Here is a 26,110-nt window from a genome sequence, read left to right as displayed (position 1 = left end):
TTGATAAATTAGATTCAAATTTATATTTTCAATTCATATTAATATATTATTAAATATATATTTAATATTTATTATTATATATAATTATTATAGAGGGTAGTCAACCCCTAACTATTAGCACCTTAACATTTATGTATTTGATCGCCAGGCATTGTTTGCATTGCCGGGGGGGGGGGTTGGCTCCGCCGCCAGGCAATGTGTACAATGCCTGACCCGCCAACTTTTCTCTGACATTTTATGAAACTTTGCAGATCGATTTATAACTCGATAAGGTATTCTACACGTAGGAAAAAAAGTGTACTTTAATTTAATATAAGAGTCATTAAAATCTATTCACTCTTAGTATAAAAATTATTTAGCAAAACTTTTTAAAGAAACGACAAAGTTGGTACAATTTACAGCATTGCATTCTCTGACATTTTATGAAATAAAATTAAACTATAAAGATGTAATTATTACAATATATGTATATAATATAATATAGTGATTATATATATATATACAAGTATTATATAAAATATATAATTTTCTTTTTAATATAATGAAAGTTTTTAATTAGGATACGTTTCATAATTTTAACTGAACCAATTTTTGATGGAAGAAAGGAACGAGGAGAGTGCATTCAAATTTTCCATGTAAAACATATGTTACATAAGACGTTCAAATTATTTTATGTTACACCATTAAAAATTCAATATACCATGAAGTAAATATTTTCTGAAATAATATTTGAATTAAGTGCATACTTAATAAACATCTTATCGTAAAATTAACTACAAATTAAACTCATGTTTCAAATTCACATAATACGCCCTGTTTTTTCTCTCATTCTTAACAAGAAATAGGAAAAATGGGTTTATAAAAACAAATACATATATAGGAACGTCCCTTTTGAAGTCGACTTCCGTTAGTTCAGCCCTCTACATATCGCGTGTCAAGAAAACATAATCCTTAGGTCGTTTGTACGTACGATTTTAAATGATAATTTCAAACATATCGTACTACATACATACACATGTACGAAAACGATATAACTCGGATTATCGTACGTTACAATCTTTTTATTCAAATCGTATAATCCGGTTGAAAAATCATACCCTCAAAAAAGAAAAAAAAAAAAGGAAAAAATATTTGTTAGGGAAAAAGTTTCTTCGTATTTTAACCTAAAAGTGAAACAAGTTTTTCTCATATGTTTTTTCAAGCTTTCTTCAAATGATTTTAAATTGTTTTTTAGTCGATGTTTAATTCCTTATCGATATTATAACTGCTAACGTGACGATCATGTTAAATTTTGTCTACGATTTCATCGATTTTTCTACTTATTGGTCGACCAGATTTAGTTGCATTACAGTACGCCATACAGTAATGATACTGTATAATCTGTAGTAGTAATACTGTATAATATATAAATATTAGCATATGACAAGTAAGATACCATAAATATCACCAATTTTTTTAGCATTCTGAGCCTCATTCTTCCGTTTTTTTTTCGTAATAAAATTTCGAAACTTATCAAAATTCTTCTTCATTTAAATTTATTTTCAAAACCCAATAACTTTTGATCAAATATCACAAATTTGATTTGAAATCACTCTATTAAATGTCAGCAATCACGTTTCAAAAGCACGTAACTATTTCTGGATTCAATTAATATTAACGGAATTAGGCAATTTTAAAGCCACCTAACCTAAAAATACGAAAAAACTTTTTCCTCGATTTAATATTGTATTTACAATGAACGGCACAAAAATAGTTACTTGATCGTTAATGAAATCGATGTAAAATAACACGAGGGGTTTCTAGGAAGAGGGGAAAGGGATAGAGACAGTAAAAGCTTGTTCACGATCGAGAAAATTTATCGAAGGTTTATTGGACGTCGTCGTGATTGTACATCTACTTAGGGTAACGTTACCTTGAACATTTTCATGGTCTCGTGGCTGTTTAACTTGCTTTGAGCTCTTCGTTTCCTCGATTCCTCCCTCAGGCTTATATGTACGTACACTTAAACGTTCTACCTCTCTATAACTAACGATATGTTATATCTACACATGCATATATTTCTACAACTACAGGGTGAGTCAATAATTACTACTATTTAACTTAATTATTTACTTATTGGTTGCAGTAAACAAATTTTTTAAATATATTGTAAAACGTTTTAACGATTACATCGAATGTATATGATTTAATTTGAAAAAAAAAAGAAAACAAAGTTTTTTTTCATGCGTGATATAAAATTTACTTTGAAAAAGTAAAGCTTACTTCAAGAATAATTATATATGATATATACAAAAATCTAATTTAATAAATAAATAAATAATATATGAAATATATATTTTCAATATTTTAACTTCCACTTTTGTTATTTTTTTAATTCAAATTTTCACTTATCACAACATGGTTTTAAAAAACTAATGAATTATAATACTTAAAAAAAAAACTCAATATATATCACTTTGATATATAACCTAAGAAAAAAAATTAAAAAAAAATTGGTTTTTTAAACTTAACACGAATAATAAAAATATTTGTTTAAATAACAAATAGATAAGGAATTATTTTAGTTTTTATTGACACACCCTATATATTTGCTATACGTATACAATTACGTATATATGTATAATACGTATACACTAATACTTAGGTAATACTCAAGAGAGAAACAGCGAATAAAGTGGCCCGAACACACGGTAATTAATTACCGCGATCTGATTGCGTGCAATTAATCCTCCCGTCTTCTACGCGGATCATTAATTAAGACCAAACGAATGTCTCCGGGATGTAGACACTGTACCGCGTATATGTACGTATGTATATACTTAGGCACGTTCATTTATTTGGAATAATTTACTTTAAATGAGTAAAACGTCCTACATGTAACCCGAATCTTCCGTAGGAATCACATATATATATACACTTACCTTCTGTTCGCACCCACCTTTCTAAATGGCGGCTTGATTAATCGTGAGATTTACAGACGTCGTTGTCGACAATTAAGTTGACTGTTTAACATTTAAATTACCGGATTTGGTTATACCAACAGTATAAGCATTTATTTCATATTCCTTTAATTATAAAGATTTCAAATGAGGATATAATATCATTATTTTTAATGATTATATTTTTACATACAATATGTTTACGATTTTACGTGTGTTTTTTATTTTTTTTTTTTAGGATTCTATGCGTATTTATTTTATTTTTATATTTTCGTTTAATTTGGTTCCATGAATATAAAGGATTTAAAATTTTAAGAAAATTTTCATTATTGTTTTATTGTGGCACAATTGTATACTGATTATACGAATTATTAATTAAATTTTGTATTTGGAAATATTTGTTAGATTGATAGATGTGGTAGAATTATTCTTTTATAATTAAAAATCATCTTACGGAGTTTCGAATGAAAAGAAAAGGAACAAAAATTATGAGATGAATTTAATGTGAATTTGGTATATATATAAAAATAAAAAAAAAAAGGAAATGAGTATAATAGTTAGTATTACATTCATCTCATGAACTTGAATATTATTATTACCGAACATAGTAGAAAAGTTTAACCGACATGTTTGAAAGTTCGTGCTAACGCGGTATACGTTTATGATCTCGCTTTATAGAGAAGAGAAAAACCTCGGTAACATTCAAGACAAAACAGGTAGGAAACATTTTTCCTCGGTTTTCCTCGGCAACGAGTTGGACAAGGTCCCTAGAGAAATTTCTGTAGTTGGTATATTAACACCGTCGAAACGTAATTATTATTCTCTACATCGTCGGTAGTAGAACTTTTCGCGGGTTGCCAAGTCTCTGCTTCTAATGTTGTTGTTTTTCTTTTTCTTTCTTTCTTGCTTTCTTCATGAAGAGTCCGAAGCTTGTTGAATTTTTATTTATACGGCTCATTCTCTGTATACTTTTACTACAACGTTAACTTGGGTTATTTCACTCGTTCTTCCATCCATTCCTCTTCTTTCAAATTATTCCATATTCCGAGTTACGACAACAGTTTTCTACAATATCATCATTTATCTCTTTGTTCCTTTTATTCAAAGATTTTTTTTTTATATTTGCTATACATAATTTTGGGATTAATATTCCTTGATGTCGAATAACAGTTTTCTACATTATCATCATTTCTATTATTTTTTTTCGTAAATATTTTTTATATGTCTACTAAATAATTTGAATTTTCTTAATATGTGTTGAGTATTAAACTGCAATAATAATAGTTTTGTTTTTTTATATACCTTAATATACTTTAAATTTTATTTCAATATTTTTCGTAGATTCTTAACCTAAAATTAATCTACTACTTTTTTTTTAATAATTTTAATAATATTATATCTCATGTGTTGATAGTTTTTTGCAAAATAACAATATATTTATTGTATTTATTAACGTTACTAATTCTACATAAAACCCCAAGCCCAATTAATATTCTAAATTTAGGAAACAACAATAACAGTTCCCTACATTATCGTCACTCATAATCATTATTTAAAAAAAAGTTTCTTATTTGACTAATAAAAAAAACAAAAGAGAAAAAAAGAATGTAATTACATATCGAAGCGAATAATTATCGGGGCAAAATTAATTTAGAATAAAGTCACACGGTGGATATTACACGAGACACATATTCCCATGACACGAGAATATCTTACGAAACACTTTTAGAGTAGTTTAAGCAAAGAAACGACGACGTTTGCACAACTTCCTCCTGATTCTCCCCCACACCTTTCATAGCCATACAAGAGTACGTATACTTGTATATATGTGTCCATATGGGATCGAGAAGTTTAATAACGTGATTGAAGGCGCGGCAGCGATCGGAGTGCATTAAGGTCAGATGGGTCCAGGAACGTAAAGATAATAGCCAGCCACCGATCGACCGAGCTAAATAAGCTCTTCTTCCCGGGTCAGGACGTACGTAATGCGTATAAAAGACTCATCTCGTCCGGTATTACACGAGAGGAATATAGAAATTTAGAGTTAAACGTTTTTCCCATAAGATCACTACAAACAAGAACGTCCTAATAAAAGTAAGAATTTATCTAACAATCCAGTTCCAACTAATTAACTTAATTCTTTATTATTATATTATTTAATATGATATAAAATATATTTCTTTTAAGTTAGTAATCGTTCAACAATTTCATTTGGACTAATCAACTTAAATTTTTAATGTATATATACTATTCAGTACAATATGTAGTTATGAATTAATCCAGTTTAAACTAATGAACTAAAATTTTATAATTTATACTGTATATATATTTATATAGTATACTGTATTACTACGTATATTATAAATCTAGGAAATGTTTTAATTTAAAAAGGAAGTGAATGGTCATCCAACAACCTACTATATTTACTCCAAGTAAGGAATCATCCAATAATTTATTTTAGATTAATCAATTAAAATTTTTATTATGTACTATATATTATTTTGTGTAATATGATTTTATGAACTAATCCAGCTTAAACTAATGAACTAAATTTTCAATTTATACTGTATACTATATATTATAAACCTAGGAAATGTTTTCATTTAAAAAGGAAATGAATAATCATCCAACAACCTACTATATTTACTCCAAATAAGGAATCATCCAACAATCTATTTTAGATTAATCAATTAAAATTTTTAATATACATACACTATTCAGTACTATATGAACTAATCCAGTTTAAACTAATGAACTAAAATTTTCAATTTATATTGTATACCATGTATATTATAAACCTAGGAAATGTTTCCATTTAAAAAAAATGAATGGTCATCCAACAACCTACTATATTTACTCCATGTAAGGAATCATCCAACAATCTATTTTAGATTAATCAATTAAAATTTTTAATATGTAGTATATATTATTTTGTATAATATATATTGTAATATATATTGTATTGTATATTATTTTGTATAATATATATTGTAATATATATTGTATTGTATATTATTTTGTATAATATATATTGTAATATATATTGTATTGTATATTATTTTGTATAATATATACTACATATATGTAGGATTAGATTTATTGAAATATAAAATATGAATACAAAATTAAATACAAAAATAGAACAGTCACTTATTGTTATAATTCTAATAATAATTCAGACAACTCACTAATACAGGCAATCATAACTAATATGACACTGAAATATACATTTGACAATTGCTGTTTTATTTAGCAAACTACTCACTCATAGACGTATACTAATACAACACTCTTTCCAAATAACTGTCCCTCTTTTTTTTCGTTTCCTTTTTTTGGGACATTCTTGGGGTTCCAAACGCCCACATACGCATTAAACTTGCACCCCACATATGCGTTTACACTATACATTATCAATATCATAATATTATATGTGGGTTCCAATTTTGGATTGAATAAATGACACGAAGCCAATAAAAGCTTATACTAATGTGTATTTTATTGATAGTTTTATATGACTGTTTTCAAAAGAAATTCAAACTAAAATATGTTGATATTATATGTGGGTTTCAATTTAGGATTGAATAAAAAATACAAAATCAATAAAAGTTCATACTAACGTGAGTATTATTGCTTATTTTATATGATTGTTTTTAAAAGAAATTCAGAGTTAAATTTGTCTTCTCTCTTCTATAATAATGATGTCTATAATTACAAATACTATAAAAACAAAAATAAAATAATCAAATCATGCATCTACTATCAACCCTTAAATACTATTTAAGTTAACAATTATTAAATAATATAATTCTATTCAATCAAATTCTAAACAATAACTGCAAATACTTCATTCAATCCAATTCCAATAAATATCCACTACTTTCAACAATCACGAATAACATTATTAACAATTAACAAATATATCACAAGGAAGTTGTACAAGGTAAAAAAGAAATCAGAACTTTATGTATTAATCCCTCTTTCATTGGGACTTCTTCATCAACTACAATTATTAACAATAACTTTCTAAAAAAAGTAGTTTTATATGACTGTTTTCAAAAGAAATTCAAACTAAAATATGTTGATATTATATGTGGGTTTCAATTTAGGATTGAATAAAAAACACAAAATCAATAAAAGTTCATACTAACGTGAGTATTATTGCTTATTTTATATGATTGTTTTTAAAAGAAATTCAGAGTTAAATTTGTCTTCTCTCTTCTATAATAATGATGTTTATAATTACCAATACCATAAAAACAAAAATAAAATAATCAAATCATGCATCTACTATCACCCCTTAAATACTATTTAAGTTATCAATTACTAAATAATATAATTCTATTCAATCAAATTCTAAACAATAACTTCAAATACTTCACTCAATCCAATTCCAATAAATATCCACTACTTTCAACAATAACGAATAACATTATTAACAATTAACAAATATATCACAAGAAAGTTGTACAAGGTAAAAAAGAAATCAGAACTTTATGTATTAATCCTTCCTTCATTGGGACTTCTTCAGCAGCTACAATTATTAACAATAACTTTCTAAAAAAAGAAACGATAATAGAACACAATAATATCATCTCTACCGAATAAGCAGTAAAAAGCCTCGAATATATAATATAATATCTAAAAGAGTAGCAAAGCAAAAGTCAAGAAGAGTTAAAATAATAATAAAAGAAGAGAAGAGAAGAGAAGAAAGAGAGATTGTGTTCCTTACTCTACACAGAAGTTCTACCAGCTCCCTTACGAGTCTTGAGTACCTCACCAATAAACGTTTGTACGAGTCCATAAAAAAAACACGTGGGAAGGGAAAGAAAAAAACGAGAGGGAGAAAGAGAGAGAGAGAGAGAGAGTGATAGAGAAATATAAAGAACTATACATATATATATACACACACATATACATATATAAATATATCTAGAAAGAGAAGTGTAGAGATGGTTCACCACAAAATCGCCTCCGGCTCCCAACGGAATTTTAACTTTTAATAATAAAGCGAGGGAGTCTTGCGTTGTTACGTTATGATAGCGCGAGTAGGGTAACCCATACAAAAGAGAGAGAGAGATAGTAAGTGAGGAAAGAGGTGGGGCAGGTTTTGAGGTAGGAGTACTAGGTGAGGAGAGAAGTGGTGGAGGAGGGGGAGGTGAATTAAGGGCGGTAGGAGGAAGCACCAGAGGTTTCTGTACCCTCTCTCCTTCCTGTACCTAACTCTCCTCTCTATACCTTCGTATATACCCAAAGACCGTTTGAAAACCGCAGCACAGGCACCGCCGCCACCGCGTAATTGCCGAGCTCTCACTTACCGCTCGTTCGATTGATTATTATTTTTATGCGATACGACCTAGGTGACCTCGTTCGATCGGTTGCTTGCTTGGTGCTCCTCTCTTCGTCGTTCGAGAAGATCGATTATTTCTTTTGAGAAAAATCTTCTTACTTGTTCTTGTCTTTATCTCACTCAGCTTAACTCGGCATGGGAAAACTTGATTCGTTCGTCGGATTTATTCATTTTTGGATTGAAGACGATCGTCGTTTCGGTGGTTACGAAAGTGGTGAATGAATATCGTGAATCTATAAAAAATTAGTTAATATTTTATTTTGTATTTAAACTTTATTTCGTGTTATTTTTATGAATTTTAGTAACAATCGAAACGTAGGATGATATTTCTTAATGCTTTTGTTTGAATTTCGTTGCTTGTTGATCTGTGTCAGTTGATTTGTTTTTTGTTCAAACGAATAAATTATTTGATTATCGTAGTTTTAATTTATTTTTATGCAATTATGATTAGCAATTGCTCGAATTTCACAGTGTGTATATTACTCGTTAATCAATTTATTTAGTAGTATTGGTGCATTTCTATTAATGGTAGGGGTAACGTGAAAAAAAAAAAAGAAAAAGGGGATGAGAAAAATTGATAACGATTAAACGAAGAGTAGGTTGTATCGTAATAGAACCAACGAAATTGTTCGAGGGTTGAGGCTGAACGTATACGGGATCGCCATTTACTCGTAGACTGATTGAAACGCGTTAACGGTGACGGCATTGCTATGGAATATTTAAACGAAACAGGGGTTCGAGCTACCGGTGAGCTGAAGTGAGCTGGAAAACCACAACTCGGTTCTACTCCACCCATCGAAACTCCCTATCACCGAAAACTATCACCGCAGAACATTTCGAGGGTTCATAAACAAACGCATCCGGCTGGCCAATTTCAACGAGTCTACGAGCAATAAAGTTAAACTGCTACCGTGTTTCTTTTTTTCTCACCCCCCTGCCCTTTCTTCTTCTTTTGGTTCTTCTTAATCTAGTATAATATGTCGTCAATGTCAAACAAAACAATGCTGAGCTGATTTTGAGCAAATGTCTTTAACCGTGCCACGTGCACGTATCTTTGATTTCTAAAAATATTTGGGCATCACATTATTATTAAGTCATAATAAAATTTCAGTTGCTGGAGAAGGGACGAATGAAGGGACGAAACGTTTAATAAGATCGAAATAACGTTCTAAATGATTTTTAACCTGTTCAACCTCCCTGTGACACTTTTATTAATTATTATTAACTTGTTGGTTTTATGTTTTCGTAAAAATGATTATTTCCAGTAAGCACACAAGACAAGAAGCATTTTGCAAGATTATCGTACATTTTTTTAATTATTCGTACAGGCTAATTATATAAAAATTAATAATAAAAAACAAGAAACAGGAAAATTATAAAAGAAAGAAATAAGAAAAATGTGATTTTCTTTTCACAATCCCGATCAAATGAGCCGTTAATAATATACAAGAGAAGATCGAAGTAATATCAACAGTATCATCCTTATAAGTAAGATAATACTGAAAGAGTATCTCTTAAACGTAATTTTACGTCGTCGTAAACTGAACGTCAGCGAATATCCCAGATCCATAATAATCATTTGCTCGCTTTTAATCCTTCATATCGGCATCTCTCTATGGAAGAAGCGCAAGAAGATGCAACAAAAGAAAGTGCAACGAATATTTATACCTCATCCCTGCCACTTTTCTCCCACCGCCAGGTGCCTCGTTTACACGAGGAGGATATAAACTGTTCGGGGAACGTGATCCTTGCTGATAGCCTCGACATTATTTTCTCTCTCTCTTTCTCTTACCCCCCCCTCACTCTCCTTCTTCTCTCTTTTTCCATTCCTTGCCGATAGCTTCCACATCATTCTTTCTTTCTCTTTATATCTTTCTCTTACTTTTTCTCTTTCTTTCTCTTTTCGTTCTTTGCTGATATCTTCCACATTATTCTTTCTCTCTTTTTTTTTTCTTTTCTCTCTTTCTTTTTTCTTTCTTCTCTCTCTCTCTCTCTCTCTCTCTTTCTATTTGTGATTCGTTTTGTCTGTCATTTGTCTTTTTTATTTTTAGCTCGACTGGATATTTACTTACTTATACGTTTGAGTAAATACTTAAGTTATAAAATTCATTACATAACCTACAAATTATTTTTCTCTACTAATTGTAATACAAATAATTGTTTTCCTTTTATTTTATTGGTTACTGACAAAAATATTCTATCAGGTTTTTTCGCATTTTTATGCACAAAGTTTTGTTCATATTTAATATCCAGTTTTGTTAAAATGATTTTAAACTATTTTGTGCGTGATTTTTAGTTCTTTACCGATTTCATAATAATAATAAGCAAATGTGCCGATCTTGCTCAATTTTTTTCATCATTTCATTTTTTCTACTAATTTGTCGTCCAGATTCAGTTTCATCTTTAACATCAAAATTTTTAGATTGAAAACCTTAAAACCAGCTGTTCATAAACATCTCAAAATTTTTATTGGCAATCTGACTCACATTCTTCCTTTTTATGTAACAAAATTTCGTAAAAAAAAGCGTATCAAATATTTCTTCTTTATTTTCATTCACATTTTCAATAAATAAACAAATATTAAAACATTTATTTTGAATAACTCTACGATGATAACACAAATCGTCATCAGAGTTATGCGATCTTGATTTCCATTCTATGAGAAAAATCCGACAAAAATTTGTTCCTTAACCTAAAATTATTTGATCGAAAAAGAAAAAAAAAAGAATGGAAACTTTCGTCTCTCGTTCTCTTCCTTCGTTTTCTTTGCCATCTATTTTTCTTTAATGATCTTTCGTCTTCTTTTTCTTCGTCCTTTCGAAAGATCGTTTAAGTATACATAAGAATATCGAATCTAACGACAGGACTACGACGAAATCAAGGTCGAACGACCGTTAAAATAATTCGATCGAAATTTCGCGCGATTACGTATTATGCTAAACACGCGAAAATGGTTTTTTAAATGGAACATCTACATTTATGTGATCGATCCAACGTTCTACCTTCGTATAAATCCCCCTCCCCCCTCCCCACCTCCCCCCTGCCCCTTTCCTTTCTTGATCTTTATTTAATTATTTTTTTAATTTTTTCCTTTATACATTTTTTTCCTTTTTTCTTCGTTGTCGTGATGAAAGAAACACGACGTCGAATTAAATGCAATTTTCGTTCATCGTGAGCATGCATAACAAATTGTCGAGAATATCGAGTAGCCAATGAGGAACCCTTTCGTGAACGTCTTTATAGTTAGAAAACCGGCGGCCGTATATTATGCACGTATCACGGATGCTTTCGTCGCGTCTCGATCATTACGTTCTTACGATTATTTTTATGAGCTTCTCGCATAGATAATATCTCATCGTTGTCAAAAAATTCTCTCCCTTTTACTTTGTTTCTTTTCTTTTCTTTTCTTTTATTTTTTCTTTTTTTTTTCTTTTCGTTTTTTTATTCATTTAGTTTTCTTCTTACCTATACGTTTTTTTTTTATTTAATTAATTACCTATACTTAATTTTTTTTCTTTTTACTTTCGTTTTGACAACTTCAAACGATCATTCAAATAAAAATCAAAATTAAAGGAAAAATTTGGAGTCCCTTTTCATCGTCCTGATTTTTATTATTTTTCATTTTTCGAAAAAGATTTTGTTTTTCGAACGTCGAACGATAAGAAAAAATAAATAAAATGGAAGGGAAAAAATGGCTTCCCTTTTCTTGATGATACTCGAACCTTGAAATCGAAGATTAACCGTGCCTCATGGCGTCTCGAAATTTTCAACGCTTCAGTTTTAATTACTAACTTGATTTTTCTTACTTTTTGTTCCAGGATCCAACATCTGTGAGTATGGATTACTTTAATGAAAGATCTCAAAGTGTAATGAATTTTTTACACGAATCGAAAAGTCTCTTGCGTGCTGTTTTTGTTTGTTTTTTTTTTGTTTGATTTTATTTAAGATTTATTAAGTTAACCTCTTGCACTGTGACGTCATCAATGGAATGATAAAACTATATTTTTAATAATGATTTTATTCAAATAAATCAGAAAGAAAGTTTGACGTAAAAATGATCTTAAAACTTGATTCAGAAGTAATTTCGAAATTCGAAATGAAATATATTATTTATATGGAATCTGGTAAATTTGAAAAGATGATAAGGAAGGGATCTACCAGATCTACAATCATATTTACGATATAATTTACGAATTTATTTTTTGTTTAATTTTCTTCGGTCCGATGTGAAATTTTGTTTGTTTTTTTATTTTTTTTTGGTTCGACTTCATACAATAAAATTGTAAAGTCATAAATAAAATTCAATTTCTAAGAATTATGCATTTCATAACAAAGGAATATTTTTGATAAATTGTTTTAGTAATTATGATTCTGATTATAATTATTATGACTATAATAATATATTTAAATTTTCCTATGCAAACTTTACAGTGTTTAACAAATTATTATAGCAATTTCGTAATAATAATATACTACATTTTCATAAAATATGAAACTTTTAATAACTGCAAGTAAATTTTAATATCTATTGTAATATAACAGAATAAGAAGAAAAATCAAATTAGAATTAACCGAGTAAAAATTAGGCAAATTGTAGTATAACAATTTATAAAAGATAAAAAGATTATGTACAAAGAGAGTAGATTAAAAAAAAAAAAGTTAGAAAAACATTTAAGAAAAATTCAAAGATACAAATAAACAAAATTATAGTGCAGAAGGTCTGAAGTTTAATAATTTGTAAATTTTAAGACAATCACGTAAGCTGAGACTTCTCGATCATTGTTTCATACTTTTGATTTTTTATTATATGTGCAACGACGTCCCATTCCTGGATCACATAAATGATGTCTCGGATGATTTCAACACTCTTCAGGGCGTGAGTATTTTATTATATCATTTATTATATAGTAAATTAATTTAAATTATTATTATTATGGAAACATTTTAACTTTACTTATGAATAACAAACTTTTATTACATAAAGATTATTTATAATCAGAAAGAAAATACTTTTTAACGAAATTGATCTCAAAATTGCATTAATAATAACTAAAATAAAATAAAAGAAAGAAAAATAATTATAAACCATAGTCGCATGATAAAAAAAAAAGAAAATATATTTTTGTTATAAAGATTACAGTACATTAACGTGATAATATAAAATAATATAGAAAAAAATCAAAAGAAAAGGATTACTAACCATTTTTCTCAATGTTAAACTTTAATGGAAAATATAGGGGTTATACTTCACTACTTACTATGTTATACTTTATGGGAATATATAATATATGGGAAATAACGGTTATATTATATATGCATGTAACACGAGAACAAGAAAGAAATGGAAGGGAAAGGAAAGAAAAAAAAAAAAGAAAGAAAAAAAAAGACAAAACTCGAAAATACTTTGTTACAAAGTTTATCTCAAAATTACATACTTTCTTATGGTTAAGGGCATTCGAAGAAGTTTTCTCGTTTCGTCGGATACCGCGAAGAATCATGTTAACCGCGAAGCCTTATAATTTCTCCCATACACGCGACGTTTAAGCATGGACCCCGATCTCGGCTCGCATATTTCTTCAGGTTTCAGTTTTCTTTGAAATAATAAATAAGCGGCGTTTGCGGAAGGTACTGCTACGTTCAACTAAACGATGTAATAACGACACTGCAAACACGAAATGTTTTACACTGTTGCGGATCATTAAGTTGCGTCCTTCCATCAGTTAGCAGCACGTGCACGCGATACTTACAAACCAAAACCTTTTCTTTCGAATAATACGGAATAAATTTAAACGAAACGAAAATTTTCCGAGCTGTGCAATTATTGTATATACCATTATTTGCAATGGCTGCTCAATTTTTTCCCCCCGTATATATTTGAACAAAAATTTTCAATCACGTTTCGAAAACGTGTTATTTACATACATTTGGATACATTTATTAACTAACGTATTCTATGATCTTTTCTTTCAATTGATGATATTTTTACTTTTGTTTCTTTAAACATTGTTTTATAACGTATTTAATTTAGTATCATTCGTTAACTAACAACAAATTCGTTTTATACTTTAGACTAAAGACTAATACATACATTTATTTTTCTAACCGCGTAAAATGAGATCGCGTGAATTAAAACCGCGTTAAAAGAAAACAAAAATTCATGTAAATTAAAACCCGGTGTATACAAAAAACGAAAAGGAAATACCGCAAAAAAGAAAAACAAAATTTCCATGTAAATTAAAACCCCTTCGTATTTTCAAGCCCGCGTGAACTAAAACCGCAGATAAAAGAAAGACTCGCCTGAAAATAGAAAAAAAAGAAGAAGAAAAAAACACACACATTCCCCCTAAATCGAGGAAACATTTTTACATCGATATATACCCACACATATACGCAAGATATTTAAAATATCCTGTAATAACTAACCCGAACAAACGATTTACTTTAAAAGAAAAAAAATAAAAGAAAAGAAAAAAAAAGAAGCAACAATTCATGGAATCAACGTAAACCAAACTTGGTCTGAAAATAAACAATAAAATGAATGAACAAGAAGAAAGACAAGTAGGAGAGGGGTACTTAATCTTCTTATTCGATGAAGAAAACGCATTAAAATTCCAACTTGGTCGTATCCCGCAAACCGCATCCACCACTCCTTGACGTTCCCAACTCGATTTGAATCGCAGTCCTTGCTTTTCCACCGGTTGCTGCTATCAATCGCAACGAGAGTAACGTCATACCTTGGAGACACGAGTAAGGTAGAGAACAATGCTCGTTTTAACAGCGTCTCTGTATTTATGTATATATTTTGTACTACAGATTTCTTCCCGCTGAGAATCGAATCCACTGTCGCTGACTGAGCACAGATGTTCCCTCCTAGCCCCCCACCCATCCCAATCCTTTAGACTCCCCTCTCAAGTCTTTCCCAAGTCCCTTAACCAGCCCTTCAGCCCCCCCCTTTGCTTCCTTTCCTCCCCTTACTCTTTTCCCGTTGAAACTGACTTCGATAAATCCAATACAAGTACCCTTTTTCGTTCATGCACTTTCGATGCTCAACGTCGATCCGAGATCGAAAGGTTTGTTCGATAAAACAGCCTATCCTTGTTTCATACCCCCCCCCCCACCACACCCCACTCGACTTCAACCCATACCCATACCCCTTTCTCCTACATTACTCTTATCCTTTTTCTTCTGAAGTACCACCCGAAGCAATCCTCCCGCATTCTCTTACAGAGTGACAGCATAATCGAAACGGTACCGGTGGCATTGGCTACTTTAAGAACCCGTATCGTAACCACGAGGGAGAACATCTTGGATACGGAAGGAACTAGTTTTTCTTAGGCAACTAAGTTCTCATACGCCATCTAATGTTTTTCTTACTTTAGTAGATTTACGCGGTAGGAAGATCGCGTTCGTTCGTTCGTTTCTTTTTGATTTATTATCGTTTTGTTTTGTATCATTTGTTATTTATTTTTAACGAAAAATGTTTATACGTTTTCGAAATGATTTTATGATTAAATTGTTGTTAATTATTAGAGAGAGGATTTTTTTGTTTGATTAAATTGTTGTTTGGGGATTATTTTGAATGATTGCTGTTTTATAAAATTGTATTGCAAATGTTAGGAGATATTGATCATCAATTTAAAATACTTCAATTATTAATCAGTATAATAATCACACATTTGGCATATATTGATATTTTTATTATAAATACTTCTTGTTCGTTTATAAAATATTATACTTATCAAATATGTTTAACAGTATTTAAAGTACTGATCAAAAATGTTTGACATTAAAAAATAAAATTGATGTAATAAATTTCAAAAACAATTCCCCAAGAACGTTGTTACATTCTGAAAGACTACATGATACATTTCTCAAACATGTTTAACATTAAAAAATAATATTAACCCAATAAAAATCAAGAAAAATTCTCGAAGAAGGTTGTGGCACTTTGAACGACCACCTGACACATTTCTCAAACGTGTTTAACAGTATTTAAAATACTAATCAAAAATATTTTAAATCAAAACAAAATTATTAACCCAACAAATATGAAAAAAAATTCTCGAAGAAGGTTGTGGTACTTTGAACGACCACCTGACACATTTCTCAAACGTGTTTAACAGTATTTAAAATACTGATTAAAAATTTAAAAAGTTTTCAAAATCATTGACCCAATAAATATCAAAAACAATTCTCCAAGAACGTTGTGGTACTTTGAACGACCACCTGATACATTTCTCAAACGTACTTAACAGTATTTAAAATACTAATCAAAAATATTTTAAATTAAAACAAAATTATTAACCCAACAAATATGAAAAAAAATTCTCGAAGAAGGTTGTGGTATTTTGAACGACCACCTGACACATTTCTCAAACGTGTTTAACAGTATTTAAAATACTGATTAAAAATTGAAAAAGTTTTCAAAATCATTGACCCAATAAATATCAAAAACAATTCTCGAAGAACGTTGTGGTACTTTGAACGACCACCTGACACATTTCTCAAACGTGTTTAACAGTATTTAAAATACTAATCAAAAATATTTTAAATTAAAACAAAATTATTAACCCAACAAATATGAGAAAAAAATTTAAAAAGTTTTCAAAATCATTGACCCAATAAATATCAAAAACAATTCTCGAAGAACGTTGTTGCACTTTGAACGACCTCCTGACACATTTCTCGATACCATTTGGAGGCCTCGTCTCCTCGATAAATCGGTACCCCGGGACACTCGCTGCAACGGAAAGAAAAAGAGAGAAAGAGAGAGAAAGAAGGAGTAAGAGAAAGAAAGATAGAACGAGACGGATAACTGACGTCTCTATAGTAGTAAAACGGGTCCGAGTGTGGCGTTCGCGTCGCGACGGGGGTTCCCAGACGTCGTCGGAGACATCCAGCGCCACAGGCGTCCATTGTCTCAAAAGGGAGTCCCAAGGGCGAGCATCCAAAGGGCCATCCCTGGGTCTGACGCACACGAGGGGGTCGTACCGCCCCCCCATTGGGGATTCCACACGGCATTCGGTATATTAATAACCGAAATTCGACTTATTCCCTTTCCCTTCTTACTTTTATTCCTTTTTCTTATTTTTTCTCTCTCTTTTTTTTATTCTTCTTTTTAATTTCATTTTTATTATCTTTGTTTCTCCTCTCTTTTCTTCCTATATCTATCTATCTATCTTCTTCTTTTTTTTTTATTATTGTTGTTTCTTGTTTGGGTTCGTTTTTTCAGGCCCCACCAAACGTACACCTGACCCTTCGATTTGGGCCCTTCCCCCCCCCCGACGTAGAAACGTATGTCGCACCCACGCTCTGATTCGACTCGAATCTTACGTGCTTTTTCGAATTGAATTATTGGGACGTTCGATCGAATTTACATTCGGTAAATTTTTAATTGGTATGCGGTATGTTCGATCGGTATCGTTATAGTTTACTGAGATTTTATTTTCGTTTAATTGGTATGGTTTATATGTCTATAGCGTTTTCAGGAAATTTATCGTGATATTTTTAAATGCGTTTTGTTGGAATTCGAAGTATGTAGTTTTTCTTTTTATATAACAGGGAACGCGAATCTGAACTGATTTGATTTAATGGAAAAATTTTAATTATGATGTTAACAATGAAATTGGATAATTAGAGCATGTACGCTTCGTGTATTACATATAATATGCATTATGGGTTTGAAATTGTTTTCCTTAGATAATAATTACGTGAATTTTAATTACATTCAACTGAATTAATGTTAAACTGTATATATCGGTTTAGATTGAAATGCGTAGAGAATGAATATTTCTTTTTTTTTTTTTTAGAAAAATAATGGATAGAAATGTAAACGTTAAAATGGTCAGTTACTTGCATATAATTTATTCAAATTATATTTAACCAATTAGCTGTGATTGACGTGTATACTCGTCGTGCGAAAAAAGAATAGTTACCAGTTGCTATTTAATCGGTTACTTTTGTTTAATTTTATGTACCTAAATTAATCCATCATTTATCAACTTTTTTCATAATAAGACGAATTTATTTCTTATGGTAATTTATTTTTATACAATTAAAATTATTAATTTTTAATTCATATAATATTAATACTTACAAAATAAAAACATAAACTAACATACTATTTCAATAATTAACTAATCAAACATTTAACCAAGCTAATTGTAACACATTTGAAATTATTTTTACTCTCAGAAATTAAAGCCGACAAAAATATGGCAAATCATTTAATTTACAGTAACTGTAATTTAAACTACACTGTAAAAAAGTAATTTTACAGTACTGATATAAACAAAAATCATAAATAACCAAGCTTATTTTATCAGAAATGATCTTATCTCTCAGATAACAAAATAAAAAAACAAAATTTCTATTCCGGATAGAAAATATTCATCATAATTTTTCCTCATATTTAAAAGTAAAATATTCTGATTCGTTATTTTGTCACTGTCACATTCGTAATAGAACACATTTATAATATTTCTTGCTACAAATTATTCTGTTATGATGATACAGGAACGATAAAAACAAAATTATCTATTCGACATATAAAATATTCATCTCTCAAACCGTTGAATATAATTATTTAAAAAGAAATTAAAATATAAGAAGAAAAAAAAAGCGTGAAAGTATAAATTATGATTCCGTCGGTCTTTCATCGATTGATTTGTAATAGAATATAGAGCGTGCTCATTAACGGGAAACATAATGCTAGAATAACCGGGAACCACGACGAACACGGCAAATTGCGTTCGAACAAAATACATCCGCTCGAGGATTCGAATCCGTGGAGTCGGTACTCTACAATTTATGTTCCCTGCTTCGTATACCGAACCCATGTTCATCTACGCGACCACATTTAATCCCATTTGATTTGTACTGGTATAAATGCGGTCTGCCCGTTAAACGTGTGCGGGTTCCGAAACACAGAGAAAACCGAGGAGAAACGAACGTTCGGGGGTCTCGGCTGTGTTCCTCTCCCATCACCCTCCTAGTCCACCACCATTTCTCCCTGCCACGTTCGAATTAATAACCAAAATTCCAATTTCTGTCCACCATGAATTTATCACAACGCGAAACATATCTGACAGACATCTAACTACAAAACGAACCGTATGTTTGTCATTTATGCAAGCATACTAAATTATCTTAACACAAAAAACGCTATCGATTGTTAGGGAAAAACGTTCGGGATAATATATTCGATTAATTTTATTCGATTACAGGAATTAGAGGTTAGAGGTTATAATTATATTAATATATTGAATATTATCCTAATTTTACGTGGCTCGCCCGAATTTTTCATTATGCGTTACATGTTATGTGTGAAATATTATTTAGAACTAATTAGTTTACTTGTGTAATTGTTTTTAATGCAATTATTTTATCGGGGACCACCGGTGGTCCCCATAGCGCCAAGAACAAACATTGTGCCGGTCACCTATGATTCCCATTACCTTCAAATTATTAAAGTAAGATTGTAGTTAATGAATGGTCAGAATAGTATCAATTTAATTAATACGATAGGTTATGGTCAAAAGATTAGTTTGATCATTTTGCATAACTATTGGGAAAATTTATAGGTTAGTATTGTTTCACATGTATTTATGAATTATTAATATAATTCTAATTAATAGTACAAATACGATTCTGAAACAAAACACGTTACTGCTATTTGCTTTATTGTATTAATTAATATCATAAATTTCCAACATAATATAATAATTTAATTAATGTCACAAATGTTTCGAAAAATTGCAATATTATTTATTGATCTGATTATATTGATAAATATTTTATTTAGAAAGTAATTGTAAATTCCCCAAAAATTCATTGACCAATAAAACACCGACGATAAGCAAAAACAACATAACCTTATTACATTTAAAACGAAACAAAAACCAAAATACAAATAAACAACATAATAAACGATACAATAATTTCGCTCAATATTTTGAATGAAAATTGTCACCTTTCTCTTTTTCTTTCTAAAAAGGAATAAAAAAGGAAAGTAAAAAAAGGATCAACAACTTCCATTTAAAGGTGTACACACGAGTTCCACCAGAAATGTATAAATTAGGAATGTAAATTACGTATAGTAGCACAGAGGAGGAGGCATGGCGTGCAGAGAACCTGCTTGTCGATTAAGTACAGTCGATAAGACAACGGTCGAATATCTAACGCGTTTTCCTTCTGTGAAGAACGAGGAGGGATGCCCGAGCTCTTAGAAATTTTTTGCAACTTGTTAACACGCTTTCATGCATTGAGTGAGCTACCGGTATAACCTCAACCAAGTAAAAATTCCTTCCTCAAGAATTCATCGCGATAGAATAAGAATTAAGTTATCTCTTTAAATAAATACCACAAACGTGTTTTAATTAAAACAAAAATAAAAAGAAAAAAAGAACTAATCAGATAATTAATTAAATACCGACCTTAATACAATGAAAAAAAAAGAAAAAGATCACAAAATTACAAAATGGCGGATCTTCTCGTTGAAACATTCGTTCTTCTTATCTAACCTCAAAATAAAACTTAATGAATAAAATAATGAAACGAATGAGAGAAGTGGTCATCAAAATTCTTCATCACGATAAACAACATTAACGCGTAGAAAGGGATTTGCTTAGTCACGAAAGCAACGAGTATAATAATCAACAAACCGTACCGAACTTTTTCCCCCTTTTTCTCCTTTTATTCTTCTCGTAAGAACACTAAGTTTTTTCCTGTCGTACGGAAAAAGTATTATACTCGTGTTTCAAACATAAGAATCCTTAGTAAACTTTAAATTATACTAATTGTATGAAGTAAAGGATTAATTAGCACGTAACACGATTCCTTATCAACATTGTACTTACGCATGTCGTGTGCAGGTAAATCTTATAAATCTTATTTCAATGACTATAGTCAAGTTAAATCTATATTGAAAAGGTAACGAAGTGAACGAGCTTTTAATGCTCAACACCGAATGACCGTTCAACCACCATCACTACCCCTCAATCCCTTTAGTCGGTTCCCCCTGCCCCCTGCCCCCCAGAACCCCTTAACCCCTCTCTTCTGTACCGCCATTTCCCTTTATACCACGAGCAGGGCTGTAAGCGAGCAATTAAAAGCGTGCAATGGGGACATTTATGTTGGCACTAACTGCCCGTTAAGACGAAGGAACCACCTAACCGTGGAAGGTGTAATTGGCCAACGCGCTGAAGCCACAGCTCGTAAAAGCACAGCGGGTGTGCTGTGCTGTGCTGCCCGCCTCTTCCAACACAACAGTTTTTCCCCAACGTGACTTTTACTAAACGGCTCGTGCAACTAACCCGTTCCACCCTTTTTTTCCTACTTTCTCGAACCATTTCCAGCCACTTGATATTAAATTAAAATGAAAAGAAAAACGCGGTCTATATTGTCCGTGAAACAGTTTTTTCCTATTTGTTTTTTCTTATAAGTTTTATATTTGTGTTTATGAGTCTGATTCTTATCAGCCGTATATATTTATTATATGTTCTTACGAATGTTAATTATTGAACTGTCATCTCTCTATCAAATTTTAATTATCTTATATTTATTTATTATTTTTATTATATGATAATTCTGACATATACTTGGTATCAAATTTTTTCAAATTACAATTGAAATAATTAAACATTTTGAATGAACTCATAACTTAAGTTCTGATATTTTAAAAATCATTTCTCTCTCCACATTTCAAAGATATTTTAAAATGAACATTTTCTTGTGTTATTTCATCGAATATCAAACTATTAAAAATTAAAATTTAAATACTTACAAAAATGTGACTAACTTCGAACTTATACCACAATATTTCAATTTTGTATCGTTCTTTTATCGTTCGAAAAATATTTTGAAATTGACATTGATGATAATAATCAGAGATTCATCGGATGCTGTTTATCTATTAAAAATCTACATTTACGAAAGAACGATATAATTTTTTCAAATTACAATTGAAATAATTAAACATTTTGAATGAACTCATAACTTAAGTTCTGATATTTTAATAATCATTTCTCTCTCCACATTTCAAAGATATTTTAAAATGAACATTTTCTTGTGTTATTTTATCGAATATCAAACTATTAGAAATGAAAATTTAAATATTTATAAAAATGTGACTGACTTCGAACTTATACCACAATATTTCAATTTTGTATCGTTCTTTTATCGTTCGAAAAATATTTTGAAATTGACATTGATGATAATAATCAGAGATTCATCGGATGCTGTTTATCTATTTAAAATCTACATTTACGAAAGAACGATATAATAGATCGTATCGTAATTATGAGAATTGGGAAGAGTGAAAGAGTGAAAAGATAATATGGCGTGTAGCAAGGACACTTCTATCGCACGATTCGACTAAGATAACGCATCGTTCTCCGTGCTTGTTATTGCATTACAATATAACCACTCCAACGCGATTGTAATTGCAACTCTTTACGTCTATGCGATCTGTACTCGAGTTTGATATACCATAGACGTTACATAAACTACGAGGATGAAATATGGAAAAGAAAGAAACGAAACTATGTTTTATGTCTCTCTTTCTCTCTCTCTCTCTCTTATTCTTTCTAACTCTCTACGAATATTTTATTGTGTGTATATGTATGTGCATGGAGAACTCGTTACGGTTCTCCGAGTCGACCGAGTTATTTGCATACTGGGTGAGTCGATAGTAACTATTGAGTCGTACGGAAAGTAATTTCGTTTTATGCACAGAAATTTCATTAGTTCCATAAAGGTTGCGAGATAACCTCAAAATCATTTTACATTCTAGTAACAGATAGTTCAAATGTGAGTTAGAATCTTTTCATGTTTCAAGTATGTTTCTTTTTTTTTTGATACATCGCATCAGAATTGGAAAATTAAAATTAGTATTTTCGTAACATTTTCCTTTTTTTTTAACCGTAAAGGGGAATAATATTGCAGTATTATTATGTGCTTTTGTCGAAGAAGGGAAAATGATCATTTTTGTATAACGCCACGAGAAATTGATGAGAAGTTGAATTTATTAAGTTTGATAATTCACGATTATTTAAAATACCTTGCATTTTAAATATAAAAAAATCTTCTATTATTTACCATCGAAAAAATTAAATTACTTTTCGAACAATCTAATTATATTTAAAATTTATCGACATTTAATTAATTATGTTGCATTTTTTAAGACACATGATTGTTTGTTATAGATCAAAGTGATTTTAAATTATTTTAACAGTAATCCATGTACTACGTTGTTACAAATAAAACGATAAATCAAAAGATAAATATGAAAAATAAAAAAAATTATAGTAAAAATCTTGTTATTATTTTATTTATTTATATTATTATTCTGCACATCGTTTCAAAGGATCTCTATGATAGATAAATTTTTAATTTCATCTATTTTGTACTATTTTTGTTATAAATACAATTTGACATTTTAATTCTTATATTTCTTATTCATATCTTATTGGGCCAATTTAAAGTAATCACAATAAATTCCTAATTCCGTCATTAACAAAATGATGTTAAAAAAACAATTTGTTAACTATAAAGAAGCTCAAAATGACATTGATATCAAATATAAAATAATACATCGAAAAAAATCAACATAACAAATTATAATATTTTCCAAAATGTTCGTACTGAAATTAAGAAGAAGAAAAAAAAATTGAAATCGTAACTTTAATATTTTCATAAATGTAATACTTAAAAATCTAAATCAAAAATGTGTACATATTCTCTCCTATTAATCGACAGGAATATTTTTGAACAAGGTTATGGTTGTTATTGACTCACTGTGTATGTACTACAAAATGTTCGTACTGAAATTAAGAAGAAGACAAAAAAATTGAAATCGTAACTTTAATATTTCCATAAATATAATACTTAAAAATCTAAATCAAAAATGTGTACATATTCTCTCCTATTAATCGACAGGAATATTTTTGAACAAGGTTATGATTGTTATTGACTCACTGTGTATGTACTACAAAATGTTCGTACTGAAATTAAGAAGAAGACAAAAAAATTGAAATCGTAACTTTAAAATTTTCATAAATATAATACTTAAAAATCTAAATAAAAAATGTGTACATATTCTCTCCTATTAATCGACAGGAATATTTTTGAACAAGGTTATGGTTGTTATTGACTCACTGTGTATGTACTACGAAATGTTAGTACTGAAATTAAGAAGAAGACAAAAAAATTGAAATCGTAACTTTAATATTTCCATAAATATAATACTTAAAAATCTAAATCAAAAATGTGTATTCTCTCCTATTAATCGACAGGAATATTTTTGAACAAGGTTATGGTTGTTATTGACTCACTGTGTATGTACTACAATACGTTCGCCGACGATCCATTTCTCCCTTGCAGCTTCGATTAAAATGCCAGACAAATGTAAAAGAGAGAGAGAAAGAGAGAGAAAGAGAGAGAGAGAGAGAGAAAGATGGCCCCATCGATAGGCGATATTGTTACGCGTGTACACGTTGTAACTGTCCGGATCCGTGACGGAGTCACGCGATATGCATTATGCACGCACGTAAAACGACGGCCAGAGCCCAGCAGACGTTTCCGCGATCACTCCCACGATTCACCGACTCGCTGACGAGTCTCGGGCTTTGTGAGAAAAGAGCCATTGATGCGAACCGCTTCTTTCTCTGTTCCTAACTCTCTCTCTCTCTCTCTCTCTCTTACTTTCTTTCTTTCTTTCTTTTTCTAATAGATTCTAAAATACTTTCCAAGTTTTTAACCTCTTGCACTGGAATGAACCTCGAAGTATGTCAGTTTATCAATAATTTTCTTTTTTCATTATTTCATATTTGAATATGTGAATTATAGGTTATGTTTGAATCGAAATTTGAATACTTCGTTTAATTTAAACTATAAAAAAAATAGAATTTAGAGTGGAGTTGATGTATGCTGAGGTGAATGCTGATCAGTTAAAAAAAATATTATTCAATTTATATTTTTTAATATAATTTGTTGATTCGAAAAAAATATAGTTAAATTTCTTTTAAATCAACACAACGTAAATGCGACCGCCATTGATACAATTAATCATTTCATTCTTTCTTTCTTTTTTCTTTCTTTCTCTAATAGATTCTAAAATTCTTTCCATATTTCCAACCTCTTGCACTGGAATGAAATGCGTAACTCGTCTATTTATCAATAATTTTCTTTTTTTATTATTTCATATTGGAATATGTGAATTGTAGGTTATGTGAATCGAAATTTGAGAGAATTCTTCGTCTAATTAAAAATAATTAAAAACTGAATTTAGATAGAAATTGGTAAATGCTCATCAATTAAAAGAAGAGAATATTATTACTTTTACATTATTTAATATATTTTAATAAATACTTTCAATAGTATTTATCCTTTTGTGCTAGAATAACGTGCATTGTTTTCTCTGTCGCTTGTTACAGTGTTTATTTCAAAATTAGAGGAAAAATAATTATTATTTAATAATTTATTTATTATTTCTTTAATTTTCTTATGTGGAATAAAATATTATAAATTATATAAATCAAATGAAAGATACAACGTTAATTTTAAAATGTATACAGGACATAATGTAATTCCAATTATCTGTGATGTTCATTTTTTTTCTTTCAAATTACACAACTAACATACTAAACATACTAATTACATAAAAGAAAAACAAAAAATAATTCTCACGCTGCTACAATTTTTGATAAACATTTGTATACTTATATGCATTTCAATAGATTTTAGCTTGAAATGTTAATCGTTACTGTTCCTCGATGTTTACGAGTTGTCTTTCGTTTCTAAGAATCCTTGAAAGGATTTTCATCTA

The 26,110-nt window shown here is 29.8% G+C and overlaps 1 protein-coding gene across 4 annotated transcripts in view; it reads left to right on the top strand.

Moving 5' to 3' along the window:
• LOC122515631 (ankyrin repeat domain-containing protein SOWAHB) overlaps nucleotides 1-26,110 on the top strand; it is a 252,563-nt gene that overhangs the window by 153,804 nt on the left and 72,649 nt on the right. For 3 of the 4 annotated variants that reach the window (XR_006303322.1, XM_043633043.1, XM_043633040.1), the window contains 2 exons: nucleotides 12,105-12,116; nucleotides 13,160-13,162. Coding sequence is in view for 3 of the 4 variants with exons in the window: in XM_043633043.1 (XP_043488978.1) it covers nucleotides 12,105-12,116; nucleotides 13,160-13,162 (15 nt within the window). In the remaining variant the exon portion in view is untranslated. Of the gene's footprint in view, nucleotides 1-12,104; nucleotides 12,117-13,159; nucleotides 13,163-17,820; nucleotides 17,824-26,110 lie in introns of all 4 variants that reach the window. The other variant, XM_043633042.1, reaches the window with a different exon arrangement.

This window comes from Polistes fuscatus, unplaced genomic scaffold, assembly GCF_010416935.1.
Source record: "Polistes fuscatus isolate 324 unplaced genomic scaffold, CU_Pfus_HIC Scaffold18, whole genome shotgun sequence".
In the NCBI taxonomy this organism is placed as follows: Eukaryota; Metazoa; Arthropoda; class Insecta; order Hymenoptera; family Vespidae; genus Polistes; species Polistes fuscatus.
This window is presented reverse-complemented; position numbering and strand designations above follow the sequence as displayed.